Source organism: Lemur catta, chromosome 7, assembly GCF_020740605.2.
Source record: "Lemur catta isolate mLemCat1 chromosome 7, mLemCat1.pri, whole genome shotgun sequence".
In the NCBI taxonomy this organism is placed as follows: domain Eukaryota; kingdom Metazoa; phylum Chordata; class Mammalia; order Primates; family Lemuridae; genus Lemur; species Lemur catta.
In genome coordinates, this window is record NC_059134.1 from 105,706,220 (window position 1) to 105,724,580 (window position 18,361).

The window sequence follows — 18,361 nt, forward strand, 5'->3', positions numbered from 1 at the left end:
GGGCAGGGGCCGTGTCCCGGCTTCGGCTGCGCGTGACAGGACGCGAGCGACACACACGCACACCCCACTCCCGCTCCAACCCCATCCGGACACGCTGGGGTCCTCGACCTCCGCCTCAAAACAAGACCGGCTCAGATTCAAACCGTCTTTATTTCTACAGCAACATCTGAAAATAAAGAGCGACCGCCTCGGCCCCATCCGGGGCAGCTCCCCCTGCCGCGGGCCACCACTGCCCCTCGCGGGAGCTGCAGGCGCGGAGGTGGCGCGGCCGGGGGCCGGCGGGAGGACGCGGGGCAGGCCCTCGGTCCCGCGGCCGCGGTGGGGTGGGGCTCGTCCCTCGGAGGCCGGGAGGGGCGCTAACAGGCCCAGGGAACCCCTCGGAGAAAGCGCCGCTGCGAGAACGCGGAGCCTGGGAGATACCACCGCGCGGAATGGGGGTGATTAAGGCCTGGGCGGTACCACAGAGAAGGGCGGGGCGAGGGGAGGCCCGGGCAGTACGCGGACTGAAGGGAGGGGCGCGGCCAATAACTTATTTCTCTATATACAGAAGCAACGGCCGGGTGGGGTGGGGAGAGGGCAGGGCGCTGAAGGGGCGGCAGGTGCTTAGTGTTCTTGGCTCTGGGGTCTGGGGCTGGTGGGCCACTGAGTATCTTGGAGACTCCAGCCAGCTCCTCCGGCAGGCTGGGACCTTAGGGGAAAGGGGGCCCGGCTGGAAGGAATAAATAAGGGACAGAGCTAGAGCGGGCTGGCCCAGCCTCGGGGGTTCAGGCAGAGATGACAAGGGAGGAGGTTACCCTGAGATTGAACAGAAAAGACAGGGGCCTTGGGGAAGACAGGCGGGACAAGCAGGGAGCCCATGCGCAGGGCTGGGGTGGGGGAACACCGGCGGAGGCTCTGGCAACTGGCTTTCCCTTCGGGATTAGCCCACGAGGGAGCTTCGTCGGGAGAGGTCCATGGAGCTGGAGCTGAGAGTGCGGCTGTCAGAGAGACCTGGGCCTCCAGGCTGCGGGCAGAGGGGGCAGGTGGCTCAGCCTCATGCCTGTGCTAGTCTGTGCTTCCCAGGCCAGAAGAGCAGAGGCAGGTCTGGCCCAAGGCCATGCCCTGGTGCCCTGGCACTCCTGCCCACCTCCACGCCATTGTGTTGGCACTGGCTGCTTTCATGTCCACCCGTGGCAGAGGCTGGGTCCCCCCCAGCTGTCTCCCTGCTGTTGAGCCCAGACTAGGCCTGGACGGAGACAGGAACTGTTGCTGGATGAACACACATGCTTGGGAAGCTCGGCGGGAACGCAGGCGGGCCTGGCCTCAGCTGCCCCGTGCCCAGACCCCCGCCCACCCCTACCTGGACCGGCTCTTCCACACTCTTGTTGAGGAAGTTGAGAGAACTGGCCCGCTTCATCCTGAGGGAAAGGGATGGCTGGGATTTGCCAAGGTGGAACTGGGGGAGGATGGGGGAAGGGGTCAGGCTGAGGCTGGGGCTGGGGCTGGGGTGGGAGTGGAAGTGGTGGGTGGTGGAGCCTAAGAGGGATGGAAGGTCACCCTAGATCTGGGGTAGGGGCTCATCTGGGGTTGCTGGATGGTTTTTGAGAGGCTCACCTTGGTGGGAGTCTCAGTGGGGGAGGGGCGTACCTGGGGTTAGGGGGCTCTTGGGGGCCACCCCCCTGCAGCTTCTTCACCAGCATCTCACTGCTGCGCCTCAGGGCATCCCGGAGCTTCCCAAAGGAGCCGCTGCGCCGCAACAAGCCACTGCCGTCCTGGGGGTGGACAGGCTTGTCTCTAGGCCACATTGGCCACACAGGTTCCCAGCCCATCCCAGCCCCTAGACTCACCCCACTCCACTCGGCTGCAGGCCCTGCCTCCTCCAGGTCGGACTCAGCCCGAGGCCCGGCACCCCCGGCGATGTCCCGGCTGCTATGGCGGTCTCCCCGCCCGCCACTGCCGTCTTTCAGCAGCTCCACCACCTTGGTCTGGCTCGCGGGGTCCAGGCCCTGAGGGAGGGGCAAGGGCGTCAGGCCCTGGAACACACACAGGCCACACAGGCCCTGCCACCCACCTCCTGCCTGGAGCCCCACCTGCTTCCGGCTGCGACCAGCACAGTCTTCCAGTGTGTGCGCAGCTTCCAGCTTGCCCTGGCGCCGGTACAAGGCCCCCAGGCTGCGCAGGGTGGTGTTGACCGTAGGGCTGCAGACAGGACAGTCTCACACTCCATGTTCCCCCAGCCCACACTAGGCCCTGAGGAACCATCTCGCCAACCAGAACCCAGCCCCGCCCCTGTGTCAAGCCCTGTCCTAGGCCCGCCTGTCCTGGGGAAAATCACCCCAGGGCCACCAGGACTAAAAACTAGGAGCAAGAGAATTAGGCTGTCCCAGTGTAGGGAGCTTTCTTGGGGCAGGTGGCCTGTGACCTGGGCCTTGAAAGAGGAGCTGGCAGAGGAGAGGTGTGTCCGTGGTGAGTGGAATGTGGAGCCCGGGAGGTGCCTGGCCACCTGCTCTTACCTGCAGCCCAGCACTGCTGCTCTCACCTGTCTACTTTACAGGCCTTGTACCAGCTGCCATATTCCCCATAGGGGACACTGTCCCGGCGCTTATCCTGGGGGAAAGCACGGTGGCATGTGGCACCGCACTTGCTCTGCGCGTGCCCCTCCCCACTCCGGACACCCACCCCATGGAGCTACCTTGCTCTCCTCCCGTTCCTCTGCGTGCATCCAGATGGGCTTGTTGTCCCCTGGCAGAAGAAAGGGGATGGTCACCAGTCTGCCATATAGGCCTCCTGGCTGGGCTGGACACAGGACTGGGGAGGGGGCCCAGGGTTGGGTTTCACTGAATGAACAAGAAACAGACCCCAAACATTGCTGACCTCTGGACAGAGGTGAGCATGGCACAGGCTGCAGTGCGGGACTTGTGACTGAGGTGGGGGGGGCAGGGAAGGACAGACCCTTGCCCACCTCAGGCCCACAGCGCAGGATGTATGCTAGGCCTGAGCGATGGGCCAGGCTCTGGGGATCCAGGAGTAGGAATCGGGGCCAGAAGTTGGTCTCCCAGAGTGGGAGACATGGGGCTAGGCCCTCCAGGCCAGCAGGAATTCCCGGTAGAGAAGGGGGAAGCCTCTGGGTCCAGAGCATGGGGTAGACAAAGCTGTGCATGGCACAGGCAGGCCAGGGAGGCTGTGTGGGTTGCAATCGTGAGCACAAGTGGCTGGCACCACCCAAAAGCGAGGTTGGGGACCAGCCAGAGCCTGGCCCCAGGGCCTGGCCAGCTGCATTTGTCCTGGGTACTGACGGCAGAGTGGCCCATGCTGGATGCCCCGAGGCATGTGGCGGCCATGGACTCACCATCGACAGAGCCAAACTCCTTCTCGTGAGCGCGGGTGAGGATCTCCTTGTACAGGGTCTCTGCATCCTGGTACTTGCCCTGCTTCAGGTAGCAGGAAGCCTGGAGAGGCGGGTCCCAGAGGGTGAGCAGGACGCAGAGAGCTGAGCCTCTTCCTCTCCTTCCTCCCTCACCCCCTTCCCATCTTCCAGCCCTTCCCACTCCAGGCACCAGGTTGTTCTTGGTCTTGGCCACGTTGGGGTCGTCAGGCCCGAGGCGCGTGGCGTAGATCTCCAGCGCACGCCGGTAGTAGTGCTCCACCTCCTCCGCTTTGCCCTGGTTCTGACACAGCAAGGCCAGGTTGCTGAGCTGCTTGGCCACATCTGGGTGAAACCTGCCCAGGACCTGAGATGGGAGAAGGAGCCAGGGGCTGGGTTCAGGGCTGTCCGGGGCCCCCGCTGGCCAGCACCACCGTCTGCCCAGCGCCCCCAGCTCCCACCTTCTCCCGGATCTCCAGCGCCCGCTTGCACAGCGGTTCGGCCTCCTTGTACTTGCCCCGCTTGCCGTACAGGACCGCCAGGTTGTTCAGTGTTGCGGCCACCTAAGGGGCAGAGAATGGAAACTCCTGACCCAGGCCCCGCCAGGCAGGGAACTCTGGAGCCTGAGAGCTGCAGGGGATAGAAGGCAGCCCCCACCCACCCCCACTCACGGCCGGGTGGTCTTTCCCCAGTGTCTTCTCCCGGATGGCCAGGGCATCATTGAGCAGGTGGGCAGCCTCCTTGTACTTGTTCTGGTCCCTGTGAGCAGGTGGGAGCATGGTCAAGGTTATCCTCCAGCCTGAGGCCCTACCCCAGGGGCCTGTGATCCCCATGGTCACTCCTGTATTCACTGGGGAGTAGGCATGATGGAGTGTGATCCAGAGCATGGGGAGACCTGGTCAGCCCCTGCCCTCCAGGGGCTCACAGCTGGCTGGGACATGCAGTGCTGGGGTCCCAGCTACCACCCACGCCTAGTGCTCCTGGGCCCCATGCAACTTTCCTGCCACGTGCCTTGCCCTCTAGTCCCCCGGCATTTGCTCATGCTGGCTTTCTGCCATAGGAATCTTTCCAACCCTTCTTCCTTTTTTTTTTTTTTTTTTTTTTCTGAGACAGAGTCTCACTCTGTTGCCCGGGCTAGAGTGAGTGCCGTGGCGTCAGCCTAGCTCACAGCAACCTCAAACTCCTGGGCTCAAGCAATCCTACTGCCTCAGCCTCCCGAGTAGCTGGGACTACAGGCATGCACCACCATGCCCAGCTAATTTTTTTTTTTCTATATATATTTTTAGTTGGCCAGATAATTTCTTTCCATTTCTTAGTAGAGACGGGGGGTCTCACTCTTGCTCAGGCTGGTCTCGAACTCCTGACCTCGAGCTATCCATCTGCCTCAGCCTCCCAGAGTGCTAGGATTAAGGCGTGAGCAACCACACCTGGCCTCAACCCTTCTTGTGTTCTGGGCAAACTCACTTTTCACCAAAGCACCAACTCAAGCTTAGTGCCTCGAGAAACCGCGCCAACTCCCCAGAACCCCTGGAGTTCACACCTGCGGCCCCTCCCTGGTTCTGTCTCAGCCTCCCTCCTGCACTCCGACTCTGAGTTCCATGCAGGCCCTTCTCTCCCTGCCACCCAGCTGCCTGGTGCAGCCCAAGTCCTGGCCCACAGCAGGCCCCGAGTTAGTGATCCGGGCCTTCCCGGGATGACGATGGCCAGAGGAGCCCTCACCGATACACCAGTGCCAGGATGTTGAGCATGGTGGCCACGTCAGGATGGTCATGGCCCGACGTTTTCTCCAGGTCCTCGAGTGCCTGCTTGCAGAGTGGCACGGCCACCTCATAGCGGCCCTGCGAGGCGTACTGAATCACCAAGTTGTGCAGGGTGCGCAGCCGCGCGGGGATCTCATAGCCTCCGTGCTGAGCAGCCACATCCCCTCCTCCTGGGCTGGGGGCTGCGGGCCAAGGGCAGGAGGTCAGATGTACCATGTGCCCACTGTGCCTTTGACCCACCTGACAGTGTGGCCCTGGGCAGGTCACTAATCACTCTGCCTCAGTTCTCTCATTTACAGAGTGGGTCTAGTTACCCCATAGAAAGAGTGGGTAGAGTCCCACCGCCAATACTATAGGCTGTGTGTCCTAGAGCTGTGTGTCACCTAACCTCAGAGCCTCAGCTTCCTCCCCTGCGGTGTGGAGACGTGTGCTCACCCTACGGGCTGGGGGCACCGGCCCCCACTTGGCACTGTGCACGTGTGCAGTTCCTGTCACCCTAGGAGAGGCCCAGAGAGGAAGGAAACTCTCCCAGGGGTTGCAGAGAAGCAGGACTTGAAGCCAGGACTGGCAGTGCCAAAGCTCTTAACTGTGATGTCTGCTCCTCACAGAGCTCATGGGATGCGAGAAGCAGAGTTAAGACCTGCCTGGAAGCTCTGACACTCGGGGGAGGTTATGGTCAGAACTGGGGCAGGAGGGAACATGGCAGCCACTCGGACTGTGGGGTCTCTGAGTCCCAAGGACCAAGGGTTCACACAAGCCTTCTTCCCCCCATTCCAGAACCAAGTGTCCATCCGCACCTGGGCTCTGCTCATCCTCATTGGGGAACAGGTCGTCCAGGGAGTCTTTGGGGACGTCCCCCTTCTCCTCCTGGCGAGGAAGACAGGACAAGCATGAGGGAAGGAGGCAGGGGGTGGCGGGGGTGTCAGTGGGCTGGGCTGGATGCTCCATGCTGCCCCTCCCTGCTCCCAGGCCCCCTGCCTGGTGGCAGCAGCGGCCAAGGTGGGGGCTCACGCTGGGGGAGGCGTCGTCGTCCAGCTTGCGGATCTGGCTCATGAACAGCAGGTGCTGCTTCTCCTCCTCCAGCTGGGCCACGGCCTGCTCACTGCGCTGTAGCTTCTGCTGCGTCCCCGCCAGCTCCTCACGCAGCCACTGGTTCTCCTGTACCAGGCGCCGCACCTGCGCCCGAAGCTTCTGCTTCTCTGACTCCACGGCCCCCAGGTGGCTAGACAGCGCCAGGATCACCTGTGCAGCCAGCCAGGGTAAGGGTCCAAGCCCTGTCCACCGCTAGCCTGGGCCTCTGGGGGCTCTGGGACCCACTGAAGAGCCAGGCCTGGCCCTTCCTGGGAAGAGCTGCAGCCTCGGGCCTTGACGTTCTCTCCTCCTCAAGGGAGACTCCCTCCAAGGCCACAAGCAGACCACACAGTCCAAGGCCCAAACCCAGGAGGCTTGGAGGTCCCTGATTCCTTCCTTCTGGGATCAGGAGGACCCTGGAAGAGGGCTAGCTAGGGTGCTGTGTCTTCCCTGAGCTACCGACCCTTCCTTTGTCTCTCCCTAGGGTTGCACTCAAGCCCCTGTGACAGCAGCCACGAGACCATTGCTCCCTGCCCCCAGTCTAGCACCTGCCCAAAGAACCCTCATAGGTGGCTGAAAGGCCACCAAGAGACCCCAATCCCACTTCTGCTGAGGATCCATGGTACCCCCTGCCTTTCTGCAGCTCCAAGATAGAGCAGGGCATGTGTCCCAAACCCCCAGATGGTCTGGGGGACCACAGGGCCAGGAAAGGGGCCTCCGCCTCAGCGCCCCCACCCCCCAACCTGTAGGACTCCAGGCTCTCCTTGCCTAGGGGCCTTGGCAGAGGCTCCACCCTCTTTCCTCCATCCTTTGTGGTCTAGGGTCATTTCTGCAGTGGTGCCTGCCCCTCCACACACGGCCGCACTGACGGGCCCTCCGAGCACTCTGTTCCCGCGTGAGGGCAGCGTGCCCCACTGGGGGCCTGTGTGGTCTTCGCTGCCCCTGAAGCAAGCGGCAGAGAAGTGACTGCTCTTCCAGAGTCCAGGCTCTCTAGGGCCTGTGCTTTCTGGCTGGTGAGCAAACACCCAGTGACAGGTGCTTTCATAACCACTAGCTTTAAAAAAAATTCCCTAAACAGCATGGCAGTATATACAGCAGATGGCATGATCCCTATTTTAAAGACAAGGAAACGAAGATGATACAACATGCCCAGGATTCACTGTGCCAGGCAGTAGCTCAGCCAAGATCCGAGGGGAACAAAACCTTTTCCTGTAGTGTCTCCTTGTACATCCAGCACCTCCTGGACATCTCCATCTGCATGTGGTCCCAGAGCCCCAGCTTCAGAGGCGGAGCCAGAACTCCTGCTGCAACCAGGCTCTCTCGTCCCTTAACTTGCTTAAACCCCAACCTGGGAGTGATGTGCCCTCCTCTCCCTCCCTTACTCCCTCCCCAGGTCCTGCTGGATCTACCTCCAGAACATCCAGAACTAGTCCCTTCTTGTCGCCCCCATAGCCACCCCTTTAGTCCAAACGCCATCTCTCATTTGGGTTCCAGCAGTGGTTTCCTAACCAAGTGCTACCTGCTTCCAGCCTTTACCCACTAAGGTTTATTCTCCATTTTAAAACTCAGCCATAAGGGATTTTAAAAACCTAAGTCACACTGTGTCCCCTGCCTGCTTAAAGCCCTCCAAAGGCTTTCTGATTTCCTGAGACTGAAACCGAAACTAACAAGGCCATAGTCTGGCTCCTGGCTTCTCCACAGGCCTCTTCTGTCCCTCTCTCCTTCCCCATCAAGCTCTAGTCACACAGTTCTCTGGATTCCCCCACAACAAGCTCTTTCCTACCTCAGGACCTTTACACATGCAGTGTCTTCCCCATTTCTCTTTTCTGGAGGCTGGTTCATCTTTCCCTTCAGGTTTTAGTTTGTCATTTCCTCAGAGAAGTCTTGCCTGACCAACAGACAAGATTCCCTGCTATAAGCTATTGCAAGATCTCCTTCTTTTCTTTGGCGAACTTATTACAATTTGTAACAGTTATTTCTGTATGTGTGTTTCTGTCTCTTTTCCTACATACTAGGACAGTGATCTTGTCTGTCTTGTTGGACCCTGTATCACTCTCCCCTAACACATTGCCTTGATAGCTTACTTGTTAATGAATGAATAAAGAATGAATTGAAGGGGGGCTGTGACTCGGTAAGGATTCCCTTTCTGCTCTAGGCCACTCAGTCTCTGTTAGGTAGAGGGGGCCAGGAACAGGGTTCCGTGTGGGGTTGAGGGTGGTCAGGATCTCCTGGGGCAGGGCCGGGTCTCCAAAGTGCATTCATCTCTTCAAAAGATATTTGCTGGGGTCCTCACGTGGAGCTCCAGGGAACAGATGGTTCTCTGCTCAGGTTCTGTTCTTTCGCTCCTGGGATTCCTCTGGAAGGCTCACGCCCTCCCGTGACCTCCCACCGCAGTGACCCAGACCTACCTGGGCTTCCCCCAGTCCCAGCTCAATGGCCTCCAGGGAGCGGCGCAGGAGGACACAGCGCTCCTGCGAGCCAGGCTCAGCTTCACCAGCCTCATGCGCGACCAGAGGCGCCAGCAGGGCACGATGCTCCCCGCGCAGGGTCTCCAGGCCCTGGATGACGGCCTTGGTGCCCAGCACGATCTCGTCCTGGCTCAGCTTCTCCTCCCGCGGAAGCACCATCATGGCCATGGTCGTGCCGCCTGCGAAGGCGAGGGGGCGAGCAGCGGGCGCCGGGCCTGGGGCCACACCGCCGTCCGCCCCGAGCAGGTAAACACGGCGGTCCCCGGGTGCCCGGTCCCCCGGGCGCAGCCCGCACCATGCCCGCACGCTCGGCCTGCAGGGGGCGCGCCGGGCTCGCCTTGGCCGGGGAGACGCAATGCGGTGCGGCCGCTGAGGCCGGACCCTGACTCGGCCCCAGCCCACCAGCTCGGACCGGCTCGGCGGCACAGTCTCGGGCCTCCCCGGGACTCCGCTAACGGGGGCAGGTGTGGGGGGCCTGGGCTCGCTCCCGTGCAGGAGACCCCGGGCCCTCAGACAGCCCCTCCCCAACCGGCAGGCCGAGCGCACGGCCCCTCCCCCCGCAGGCCGACCCTGCGCGGACCCTCCCCCGAGAGGGGCTGAGAGCTCGCGTCCGGGTCCCTCCGGGCCGCGCCCACGGCGACCCCTCCACGGGCCGGCGCGACGCCCTGCAGCCCCCGCCCCGGCCGCCCAGGGCCGCGCCCCCTCCCCGCGGGCTGCCCGGTCCTCCCGCAGGCCGCGCCCACGACGACCCCTCCCGGGCCGACCCGGAGCCCCATTCCCTTGAGGGCCTGACCCCCTGTCCGGCCCGATCGGCCCGCGCCGACCTGCGCCTTCGGCTCGGGCCCGGCTCCCGCTCCGGCTCCGGCCGCCGCCCGCCTCACCCGGACCCGCAGCCGAGAGCCGGTCCCGCCGCCTCCATCCCGCCGGCCTTCCCAGCAGCCCCCGCGCCGCCTTAAAGGTGAAGCCGCTACCTTGGCAGCGTCGGAGGGGGCGAAACGCTCGCCTCGCGGCCCGCGGGCTGCCTTAAAGGAGCGCGCCCGCCGGCCGGCTCCGGGGGCGGGGACCGGGCACGGGGCGGGGCGGGGCCACCTGGATGGGTTCCCAGCCGCCGCCTCCCACGCGCCTCCCGCCGGGATTTCCTCCGCCGGAGGTCCCCGGAGGCTGTGAGCCCAACGCACCGCGGGTGGCGGCCCCCGAGGGCGGCAGGAGAAACTGAGGCGCAGGAGAGGCCCGGCCCGCTCTGCGTCCGAGCGAGACAGTCCACACTGATGGGGCAGTGGCCGCGCACCGAGGCTTACTGTGTGTCGGGTGCTTGGGCGCTACGTGCACCGACTTAGCGCTCACAAACACCGCTGGAGTGGGTGCCTCGCAGGTCTGCCCCCGGCTCATTTGTGTTTAGACGCGTGTCCCGCACTCCCTTCTGAGCCTTCCGTGTCCCTGTGGGGAACTCGTGGCACTTCTGGCTGTAAGGGAGAAAGGGGAGCCCAGGGGCAGTCTGGCCTCGCGGAGACAGCCGCTGGCGCCCAGAGGACGCACGCCACAGCAATGCGGTTGACCAGAGGATCCAGACAAGGTGGGGCCCCTTTGGTCTGCAGTCATGTCATTCGGGCTCAGATGAATGTCCCCCCTCAGGGAGGCCTTCCTTGATTCCTGGGCTTCCACCTAGAGCAGCCCTGCATTCCCTGCCTCACACCCATGTCATTCTCTCTGCGGCATTAGCCCTTCTTGTTGGTTTGCTTTCTCTGCCCCTGCAGTGCGGGCCAAGGCCTGCCTGTCTTGTTCTCTCCCAGAGTAGCTTCTGGTGGGGTACACAGCGGCACTCAGGAAATGTTAGGGTTTCTTCGTTTTAGAGACAGGATCTCACTCTGTCGCGTAGGTCCAAGTGAATGGAGTGATCACAGCTTACTGCAGCCTCTAACTCCTGGGCTCAAGCGATCCTCCTGCCTTGGCCTCCCGAGTGGCTGGGACTACAGGCGCGAGCTCCCATGCTCAGCTAATTTTTTTTTATCTTTTGTAGAGATGGGGTCTCACTGTGTTGCCCAGGCTGGTCTTGAACTCCTGTTCTCAAGTGATCCTCCCAAGTTGGCCTCCCAAAGTGCTGGGATTACAAGCGTGAGCCACCACACCTGGCCAGTAAATGTTAGTTTTTTTAAAAAGCAGAAGAACACACCTGTTGGCCTTGCCAAGTCCCTCCAAAGCCCGGATTCTGGTCTGGTTCCCTGCAGCCTTGGGTTGGTGGCCACCTGGCACTGTTCCCACCATTTCTGGGTTGATGGCACTAGGAGGTGACAGAAGATGACCACCCTAGGGACAAAAGCTGCACAGCGAGGTCTGGTGCTGGCACCCCAAGGATCTAGGACATTCCTCATGGGTCAAGAGGGTTCAGGCTAAGAATTCACCAGTTCAGCATGCTGGTGGGGGACAGTCTTCTCAGCACCGTCTCTGACAGAGGGACAGTCTGGCACCCTCAGCTCAAGCACATCCCGTGACTGAGCTTGCTGCATTGTGATGTTAGACAACTCTCGAGGTTAGAAAGTTTCCCCTTATGCCCTAGAGCGCCTTCCTACAGAGCTCACCCACAGCTGCAGCTCTGCCTTCAGGACGAAGTCCGCTCGTGGTGCCAGTGCAGATAGCTGGAGACAGCAGCGGGCCCACCCTGTCCTCTCTCTGCCTAGCCCTGCTGCGGTTTCCTGACCCTTCCCAAACGCGACTTCTCCCTTCCAGGTGTAGTCCAGTGTATCAGTACAGACCCTGCTCACAAAGTAGTGCTCAGCCCAATGGCCCGGACAAGGAGTTGACTGCACAGATCACAGAGGGCCAGTCCCCCAAGGAGCATGCCACCTGTCCACCCATGAGGCTGACAGCTACTACAGTGCGGCTTGTGGCAGCTAAGACCCCAGATCATGTACATCTCAGTTACATCTGCCTGGGTTCTTCTCAATCCTGTGTTTCTGCCGGTGATTTTTCCCCAGATAGCTAATATTTCCATGTGGTACAACATTCAAGAAGCTTACAAACAAGTTAAAATGAAACGTACTTCTCCCCCAACCACTGTCCTCAGCCGTCCAGCTCCCCTCCCCAGAGGCACCTGCCGTTCCCAGCGTCAGTGCTGAGCTGTGTTTATCCCTGTCGATGTCAGCTCATCAGCTTTTCTCCAGGGCCCCTGAAGGTTGGGGTCTTTTGCATTCGGGGTCTGTTGTCCTTCAGTCCTCACATTGGCCCTACCTGCAGAGAGAAGCACTGGCCGCAGTTTGGCGGGCCTGCCCCAGTCCGCAGAGCCCATTAGCCCTCGCTCCACGCCCAACTTGCCAGCACGTCCCGGTCACAGGGGGAAACGACAGCTGGAGCCCAGGGCAGCTTTGTTCTTGATGAGGCTGGGTTCCAAACAGTCTGGGGGAAGAACTTCATTAGAAGGCTGTCTCTCTGGAGATTGGGATTCTGTGGTGCCAGGGTGTGTCCTGGGCACCCCCTGTGATTAGAACGCTTCAGCAGCGCCTGCAATGTGCACCTGGGATTGAAAGCTGCTGTTCTGACATCTGTGTTTTACAGGGAAGAAACTGAGGCTTAGAGAGGGGCGGCTGCGCCCCGTGAGAGAGCAGGCTCCTGGTGACTGCTGCGTCCTTTTTTGTTTTGTTTTGTTTTGTTTTGTTTTTTGAGACAGAGTCTCACTCTGTTGCCTGGGCTGGAGTGCTGTGGCGTCAGCCTTGCTCACAGCAACCCCAGACTCCTGGGCTCAAGGGATTCTCCTGCCTCAGCCTCCCGAGTAGCTGGGACTGCAGGCATGCACCACCATGCCCAGCTAATTTATTCTATATATTTTTAGTTGTCCAGCTAATTTCTATTTTTAGCAGAGATGGGGTCTCGCTTTTGCTCAGGCTGGTTTCGAACTCCTGAGCTCAAATGATCCTCCTGCCTTGGCCTCCCAGAGTACTAGGATTACAGGCGTGAGCCACCGCACCTGTCTGCTGTGTCTTTCATGAACCTAGAGTCCAAGTCATTGTGTCGCAGTGTGTAGGGGAGACGCTTGTTCACACCCACACAAAGCACAGTCCACACACCCTCTACGTACAGCCTGAGACAGGGTCACCCAGAGGCAGAGAACCTGGTGCCCTGACCCACCTCCATGTATGTGTGTGTGCACGTGTGTGTGCACATGTGTGTGTGCAGGCCCACGTGCTGCGCAGGGGTGAGCACACATCCACTGCTCTGCTTTCTCGCTAATTAAGGAGCACATTTCTTTTACCACCTTTTCCTAGATAAACAGAACATTTTTCAACTTCCCTTTATGACTCCTGCAGCTGCCGGCTTTGGTGGCTTGTGTGGTCTCTCTAGGCGGCTGGCTGGCTCCTCCCTGTGTGCCGGGGAGGGATGCGTCCCCCGCCGGCCTCATCTCTTATCTTGCTTTCGGAGCTCAACCTTGCATGTGTTCAGCCTTTGCAGCCACTTGGCTTTTTATCTTGTTTCTGAGGATTGTCCTTTGTGTCTCCCAAGGGAAGGGACAGTTACTTCGTGCTGCACTGTCCTGCACTCCCCCCATGGCTGCTGGCCATGTGCCAGGCTGCTGAAGGCTTCTCAGTCACTGGAGAATAAAGGGACGGATCCATGCCCAGTGGTGATTCACCTCCTTATGCCAGTGGTCCCCAGTCTTTTTCGCACCAGGGACTGGTTTCATGGAAGACAATTTTTCCATGGATTGGGGGACGGGGGCACGGTGGCAGAGCTCTGTGGCTGGTCCCTAACAGGCTGAAGCCCGGGGTTGGGGACCACAGCCTTACCCCATTTTCTGCAGAGCTCAGCAGTGCCCCCGTCCCCCATCTGATGCCTGGGAAGTTGTTCTTGCTCCTTTTAATGTTATTGTTTTCTCCCTGAAAATCACTCCTACTGTGCCTGCCCCACCCTTTGGGTCCTCGGATGCACTCGTCCCACTGAAATCTGCTTTCTTAAATTCTTCTTGTCCTTTGGCTGGCTTCCCTCCTGTTCTTTGAAGTGGTTGGGGGCACCTCCACCGAGGACGTCATCCCGCTTGGAATGTCAGCAGATTAACCTGTAAGTGATCAAGATTGGAGGCTCCATGGAGACCACGTCTCCCCCCTTCCCGAGGAGCCGGTTTATTCCACCTTGGACACCTCTGGGGGTTGTTCTTTATGGCACCGAGCAAGGACCGAGCTGCTGAAAACTCTCCTGAGAGGCTCCTGTGCAGTCCTGGCAGCATGCGGGAAGCCGTGCCTTTCTGTTGGCCTCACGGCCAGGCCAGAGGGGCCCTGTCCTGCTCAGCGGCAAGGACGCGGGCCTTGGGTCACACCCAGCTAGGTTCAGAGCCGCGTGTCTGCATTTGCCAGTGCTGTGGTTTAGGCACGGTCTGCTGCTATTTTATCTGCTTCCTCGTCTGTAAATGGCCACATGGTTGGGTCATCGAGAGAACAGAATAAAGTGGTGTGAAGTCTTAACACTCCGCTGTGGACGTCGCGGACTCTCTTCCTCTTCACCCTCACCATCGAGCTTGGTGCTGGCAGGCCCCACGCTGGTGAGTGGAGGTGGGGAGAAAGGACGCGACCTAGGGGCAGCTCTGCTTGCAGGTGGCTGGAGAGAAGACACGTCAGAAGGAAAGTGGGCCGCAGCGAGGGAGCAAACAGAAAGGTGTCTGAGCACAGCCAAGTGCTGTTTGGTGCTCACAGGAGGTGCCCACGCGGCCAGGACGGGGGAGATCAGCCCGCTCACCTCCACCCAGTGGCAGCTCCCCCGCCCGAGAAGGAGGCCCCAATCCCCCATCTCCAGCCAGGTCACTCCCCTGAGTCCTAGTTCAACCTCCTTACACTAAACCCATCTCACCCCTCCTGTCCAAATCTGTGGGGAGGTCGTGCCGCCTGCCTGTTCATGCAGAGCAGTCAGCCTTTGTCCTTGACTTTTTAGTTTTTTGAGACAGGGTCTCACTCTGTCGCCCAGGCTGGAGTGCAGTGGCCAGATCATAGCTCACTGCAGCCTCCAACTCCTGGGCTCAAGCCATCGTCCTACCTCGGCCTCCCGAGAAGCTGGAACTACAGGTGTGCACCACTAAGCCCAGCTAATTTTTTCTATTTTTAGTAGAGACAGGGTCTCACTCTTGCTCAGGCTGGTCTCGAACTCCTGACCTCAAGCAGTCTTCCTGCCTCGGCCTCCCAGAGTGCTAGGATTACAGGTGTGAGCCACCACGCCCAGCCTCAACCCCATTTTCTTTTTTTTTTTTCCTCTGTGGGTGGGTGGGGGTCTTCCAGTGAGGACAGGCAAACCTGCTAGACAAATTCTAAAGGAGCTGTAACACTTCTCAACCCTATTTTCTTTCTTTCTTTTTTTTTTTTTCCGAGACAGAGTCTCACTCTGTTGCCCAGGCTGGAGTGCTGTGGCGTCAGCCTAGCTCACAGCAACCTCAAACTCCTGGGCTTCAGCAATCCTACTGCCTCAGCCTCCCGAGTAGCTGGGACTACAGGCATGCATCACCATGCCTAGCTAATTTTTTCTATATATATATTTCAGTTATCTGGCTAATTGCTATTTTTTTAGTTGAGACGGGGTCTCGCTCTTGCTCAGGCTGGTCTCGAACTCCTTACCTCGAGCGATCCTCCCGCCTCGGCCTCCCAGAGTGTTAGGATTATAGGCGTGAGCCACCGTGCCCGGTCACAACCCCATTTTCTAAGCAGCCACCAAAACCTGTTAATTCTACCTTATAAATCCAACCACTCTCAGGCTCGCCTATTCCTCTCCCACCCTCTACCGTCCCTTGGGCTACGTCCTCATCACATCTTTTCTAAAGTGCTGCAGCAGCCTTCAAACCCATCTGGTTTGCAGACCAGGTCTGGTTTCCTCCCATCTGTAGCAAAATGACCTTTCTAAATTCCATTGTCTCACTTCTCTGCCTAAGACCCGTTATCAGCGCCCCATTATCTCAGGATACAGCAGCAGTCCTTGCTCTGGCAGAGCAGTGACAACAGCCACAGGGCTTCTCAGCACCCTGGGCTCTGCTTCCCGCCCCGCCCCACCCATCCCTCACCATCCTCATCAGCGCCCCGAGGCCTGTGTGGTTTATGGGACAGGCCACACTCTTGTATCTCTGGTTTTGACACATGCTGTTTCCTACGCTCAGCATACCTGTCCTGTCATATGTCTTTAAGATGCTGCTCAGGTGTCATTTCCTTTGGGACATCTTCCTGGACACCTTTTCCCCCAGGCTGGAGGAGATGCCCCTTCTGTGTGCGCCGTGCAGCCCGGCCTGCGTGTGGCAGTGGTCTGTTTTTCTGTCTCCCTGGCTAGCCATATAGGTTAGGACCCCACCGTGTGTTTGTCCTGGCATCAGCACACCCAGGACAGGAACTGACCCATAGTAGGAACTTAATAAATGCCCGTTGTATGGACGGTTGGGTGGGTGGGGTCCTCTGGAGCAGGCCCTGGAGAGGCGGCCTGGAGTCAGACGACTGTCTGGGTAGAAACCTGGCCTCTCAGCCGATCTGTGTGCACGCGACAAGTGACTTAACCCCACACTCATTTGTTTAGCCCTGATCGAGGGTTTGCACATGCGGGGTGCCGGGTGCTAGAGCCGCAGCTAGGAGCACGTCAGCCCAGCCCAGCCTCCTGCAGCCTCAGGCGAATGTGGCCCAAAGAAGTTTCCTGCCATGACGGTGAACTCCATGGGGGAGGGTTGAGATAGAGACCAACAGCCGGGCGGGCGTGGGGCGGGTGGTGTGTAGACGCGTCCTAAAGGAGGAGTTGCTCCGCGCGGTGGGAGAGAGGGACCTGATTACTGCAAGGTCAGGTGTGGCTCGAGGGTGACGAGGGGGGCAGAAGGCAACTGGAGGGGAAGGTGGAGCGGCGGGGTCAGCCAGCGCACCGGCCTGGCATACGCGGGTCTGTGTTCGCAGGGCATTGGGGCGGCACCGGGCAGGGGCGCTGGTCTACGTTTGGGAGTGGGGTTAGGAGGCAGCATGGACAGGCGTCACTGACGGGCAGGGAGTGGGGGTGACACAGGATGACTCCTTGGTTTCTGGCCTGAGTAACAGGATGGATGCTGGTGCCCTGTGCCCAGACGGGGAGGACCGAGGGAACGCAGGGTCCTATTTAGCCACACGAGGTTCGGGGTGTCTGAGGGTGTCCAGGCTGCCAGGGGAGTGGTTAGGTACAGGGTCTGGAGTTGGGAGGGAGGCTCTGCCTGTAGCTGTCTCCTTTGTGGAAAGGAGAATGGTTTCAAAGGGTGGTTCTGAGGACTCAGTGAAATACACCCTGTGAAACATGAAACACCCACAGCAGCCCGGCTGAAACGCCCAGCGGGTGACAGTGAGAGTGTTAGTGCCGTCCGTCCTGGGACACAGCAGTGAGGTGATGAAAGACGTCATTTCAAACATGAGTCTCAAATCTCCTGTATAGAAGAATTTCAACTGATGCATGTTGGGGATCACTCCTCGCCCCCGAGTGTGGGCTGCGCTTGGGACTTTTTCGGAAGAGGACAGTGTGGAAGGGGGCTGTGACTCCACAGTGAGGAGCCCTGGCACCACTGCCGTAGCCAGGTGATCCAGGTCAACACCAGTGAGGTCACGTTGCTGGCATGTGCCTTGGTAGGATGCCCTGAGAATGGCGCTTCCCTGCTAGGTCTCCCTCCCGAAACCCGCAACCTCGGTTTAGCCACAAGGACATCAGACAAACCCCAGTCGAGGGACATTCTACAAAGTGCCTGACCAGGATGCTTCAAAACTGTCAAGGTCATCAAATCTAGAGATTGAAAGGTCTGTGACACTTGTGCCTGTCATCCCGGTGACTCGGAGGCTGAGGTGGGAGGATCGTTGAGCCCGGGAGCTTGAGGCTGTGATGAGGCCACTGCACTCTAGGTTGGGCGACAGAGCAAGATTCTGTCTCAAAAAAAAAAAAAGATAAAAAAAAAAAAGATTAAAAAAAAGATTCTGTCTCAAAAAAAAAGATAAAAAAAAAGATTAAAAAAAAGATTCTGTCTCAAAAAAAAGATTAGAAAAAGTCTGAGAAAATGTCTCCTTGCCCTAGGAGCCCAGGAGACAGAATGAGTAAGGCAGGGCGGTGTCCTGCATGGGGTTCTGGAGTAGAGAAATGACTTTAGGGAAAAACGAAGGACATCTGCATAAAATATGGACTCTAGTGAATGATGTGCCCTGCTGGCTACTTAGTGGTGACAAACGTACCACACGGACGTAACCTGTTCACAACAAGGGAAACTGGCGGGGACTGCACAGCTGCTCTGCAGTGTCTTTGCAACTTTTCTGTAAATCTGTTCTAAAATAAAAGTTGACTTAATAAAGCCAGCCTGGAGCCATGTGCCACTTACACAGGGTCTTCCACCTTCTGCACCAAAATGCCACCCCCTTGCCTTTAGACACTGCCTCTGGCGGCCGTGGGCAGTCCTGGTGATTGGGCAGAGCCGCCTCAAGGTCGAAGTCAGCACCTCCCCCCGCAGTGGCCTCCTGCTTGGAGTCCTGCAAACCGTCCCACACAAGCCTCTCCTCCCCTTGCTCAGGCTGGGAGTCCCTCTTCTTGCTCCAGGGCCTGCAAGAAAACTCAGGTGTCATTTGCTGAGGCAGCCGCTCAAGCGCCTCAGGTAGCACACATGGATGAGGGACCCCGTGCCAGCAGCAAGAGGGATCTTCACTGCCAACAAGTATTTACTGTGCCCCTGTGGTGGGGCCAGGCATATGCTGGGTGTCCTGGATGTTGCAGGGCAAAAATAGTCC

The 18,361-nt window shown here is 59.4% G+C and overlaps 1 protein-coding gene, 1 long non-coding RNA gene and 1 other non-coding gene across 7 annotated transcripts; all 3 read right to left on the reverse strand.

Moving 5' to 3' along the window:
• Window positions 1-131: 131 nt before the first annotated feature.
• Window positions 132-9,679, reverse strand: KLC2 (kinesin light chain 2). 5 transcript variants are annotated; one of them, XM_045558422.1, is made up of 16 exons: window positions 9,614-9,679; window positions 8,583-8,857; window positions 6,115-6,345; window positions 5,901-5,970; window positions 5,063-5,285; window positions 4,015-4,102; window positions 3,805-3,906; window positions 3,537-3,710; window positions 3,329-3,428; window positions 2,672-2,721; window positions 2,519-2,586; window positions 2,070-2,178; window positions 1,827-1,985; window positions 1,627-1,751; window positions 1,340-1,397; window positions 132-1,003 (listed from the first exon to the last, which is right to left on the reverse strand). In XM_045558422.1, the coding sequence occupies exons 2-16, from the start codon at window positions 8,808-8,810 to the stop codon at window positions 920-922; spliced, it is 1,869 nt and encodes a 622-aa protein (XP_045414378.1). In that variant the 5' UTR covers window positions 8,811-8,857; window positions 9,614-9,679; the 3' UTR covers window positions 132-919. The 5 variants fall into 5 exon arrangements, with proteins under 5 accessions (XP_045414378.1, XP_045414376.1, XP_045414377.1 ...); XM_045558420.1 differs by having other exon boundaries at window positions 8,583-8,821; window positions 9,467-9,633; XM_045558421.1 differs by having other exon boundaries at window positions 9,467-9,633.
• A 411-nt stretch (window positions 9,680-10,090) lies between these two features.
• On the reverse strand, window positions 10,091-11,972 carry LOC123642899. The gene is made up of 3 exons (XR_006736550.1): window positions 11,731-11,972; window positions 10,813-10,920; window positions 10,091-10,105 (listed from the first exon to the last, which is right to left on the reverse strand). It is a non-coding gene; the product is annotated as an uncharacterized LOC123642899 (long non-coding RNA).
• Window positions 11,973-14,880: 2,908 nt separating this feature from the next.
• On the reverse strand, window positions 14,881-14,942 carry LOC123643101. Its single transcript, XR_006736665.1, has one exon. It is a non-coding gene; the product is annotated as a U7 small nuclear RNA (small nuclear RNA).
• Between the last annotated feature and the right edge of the window lie 3,419 nt (window positions 14,943-18,361).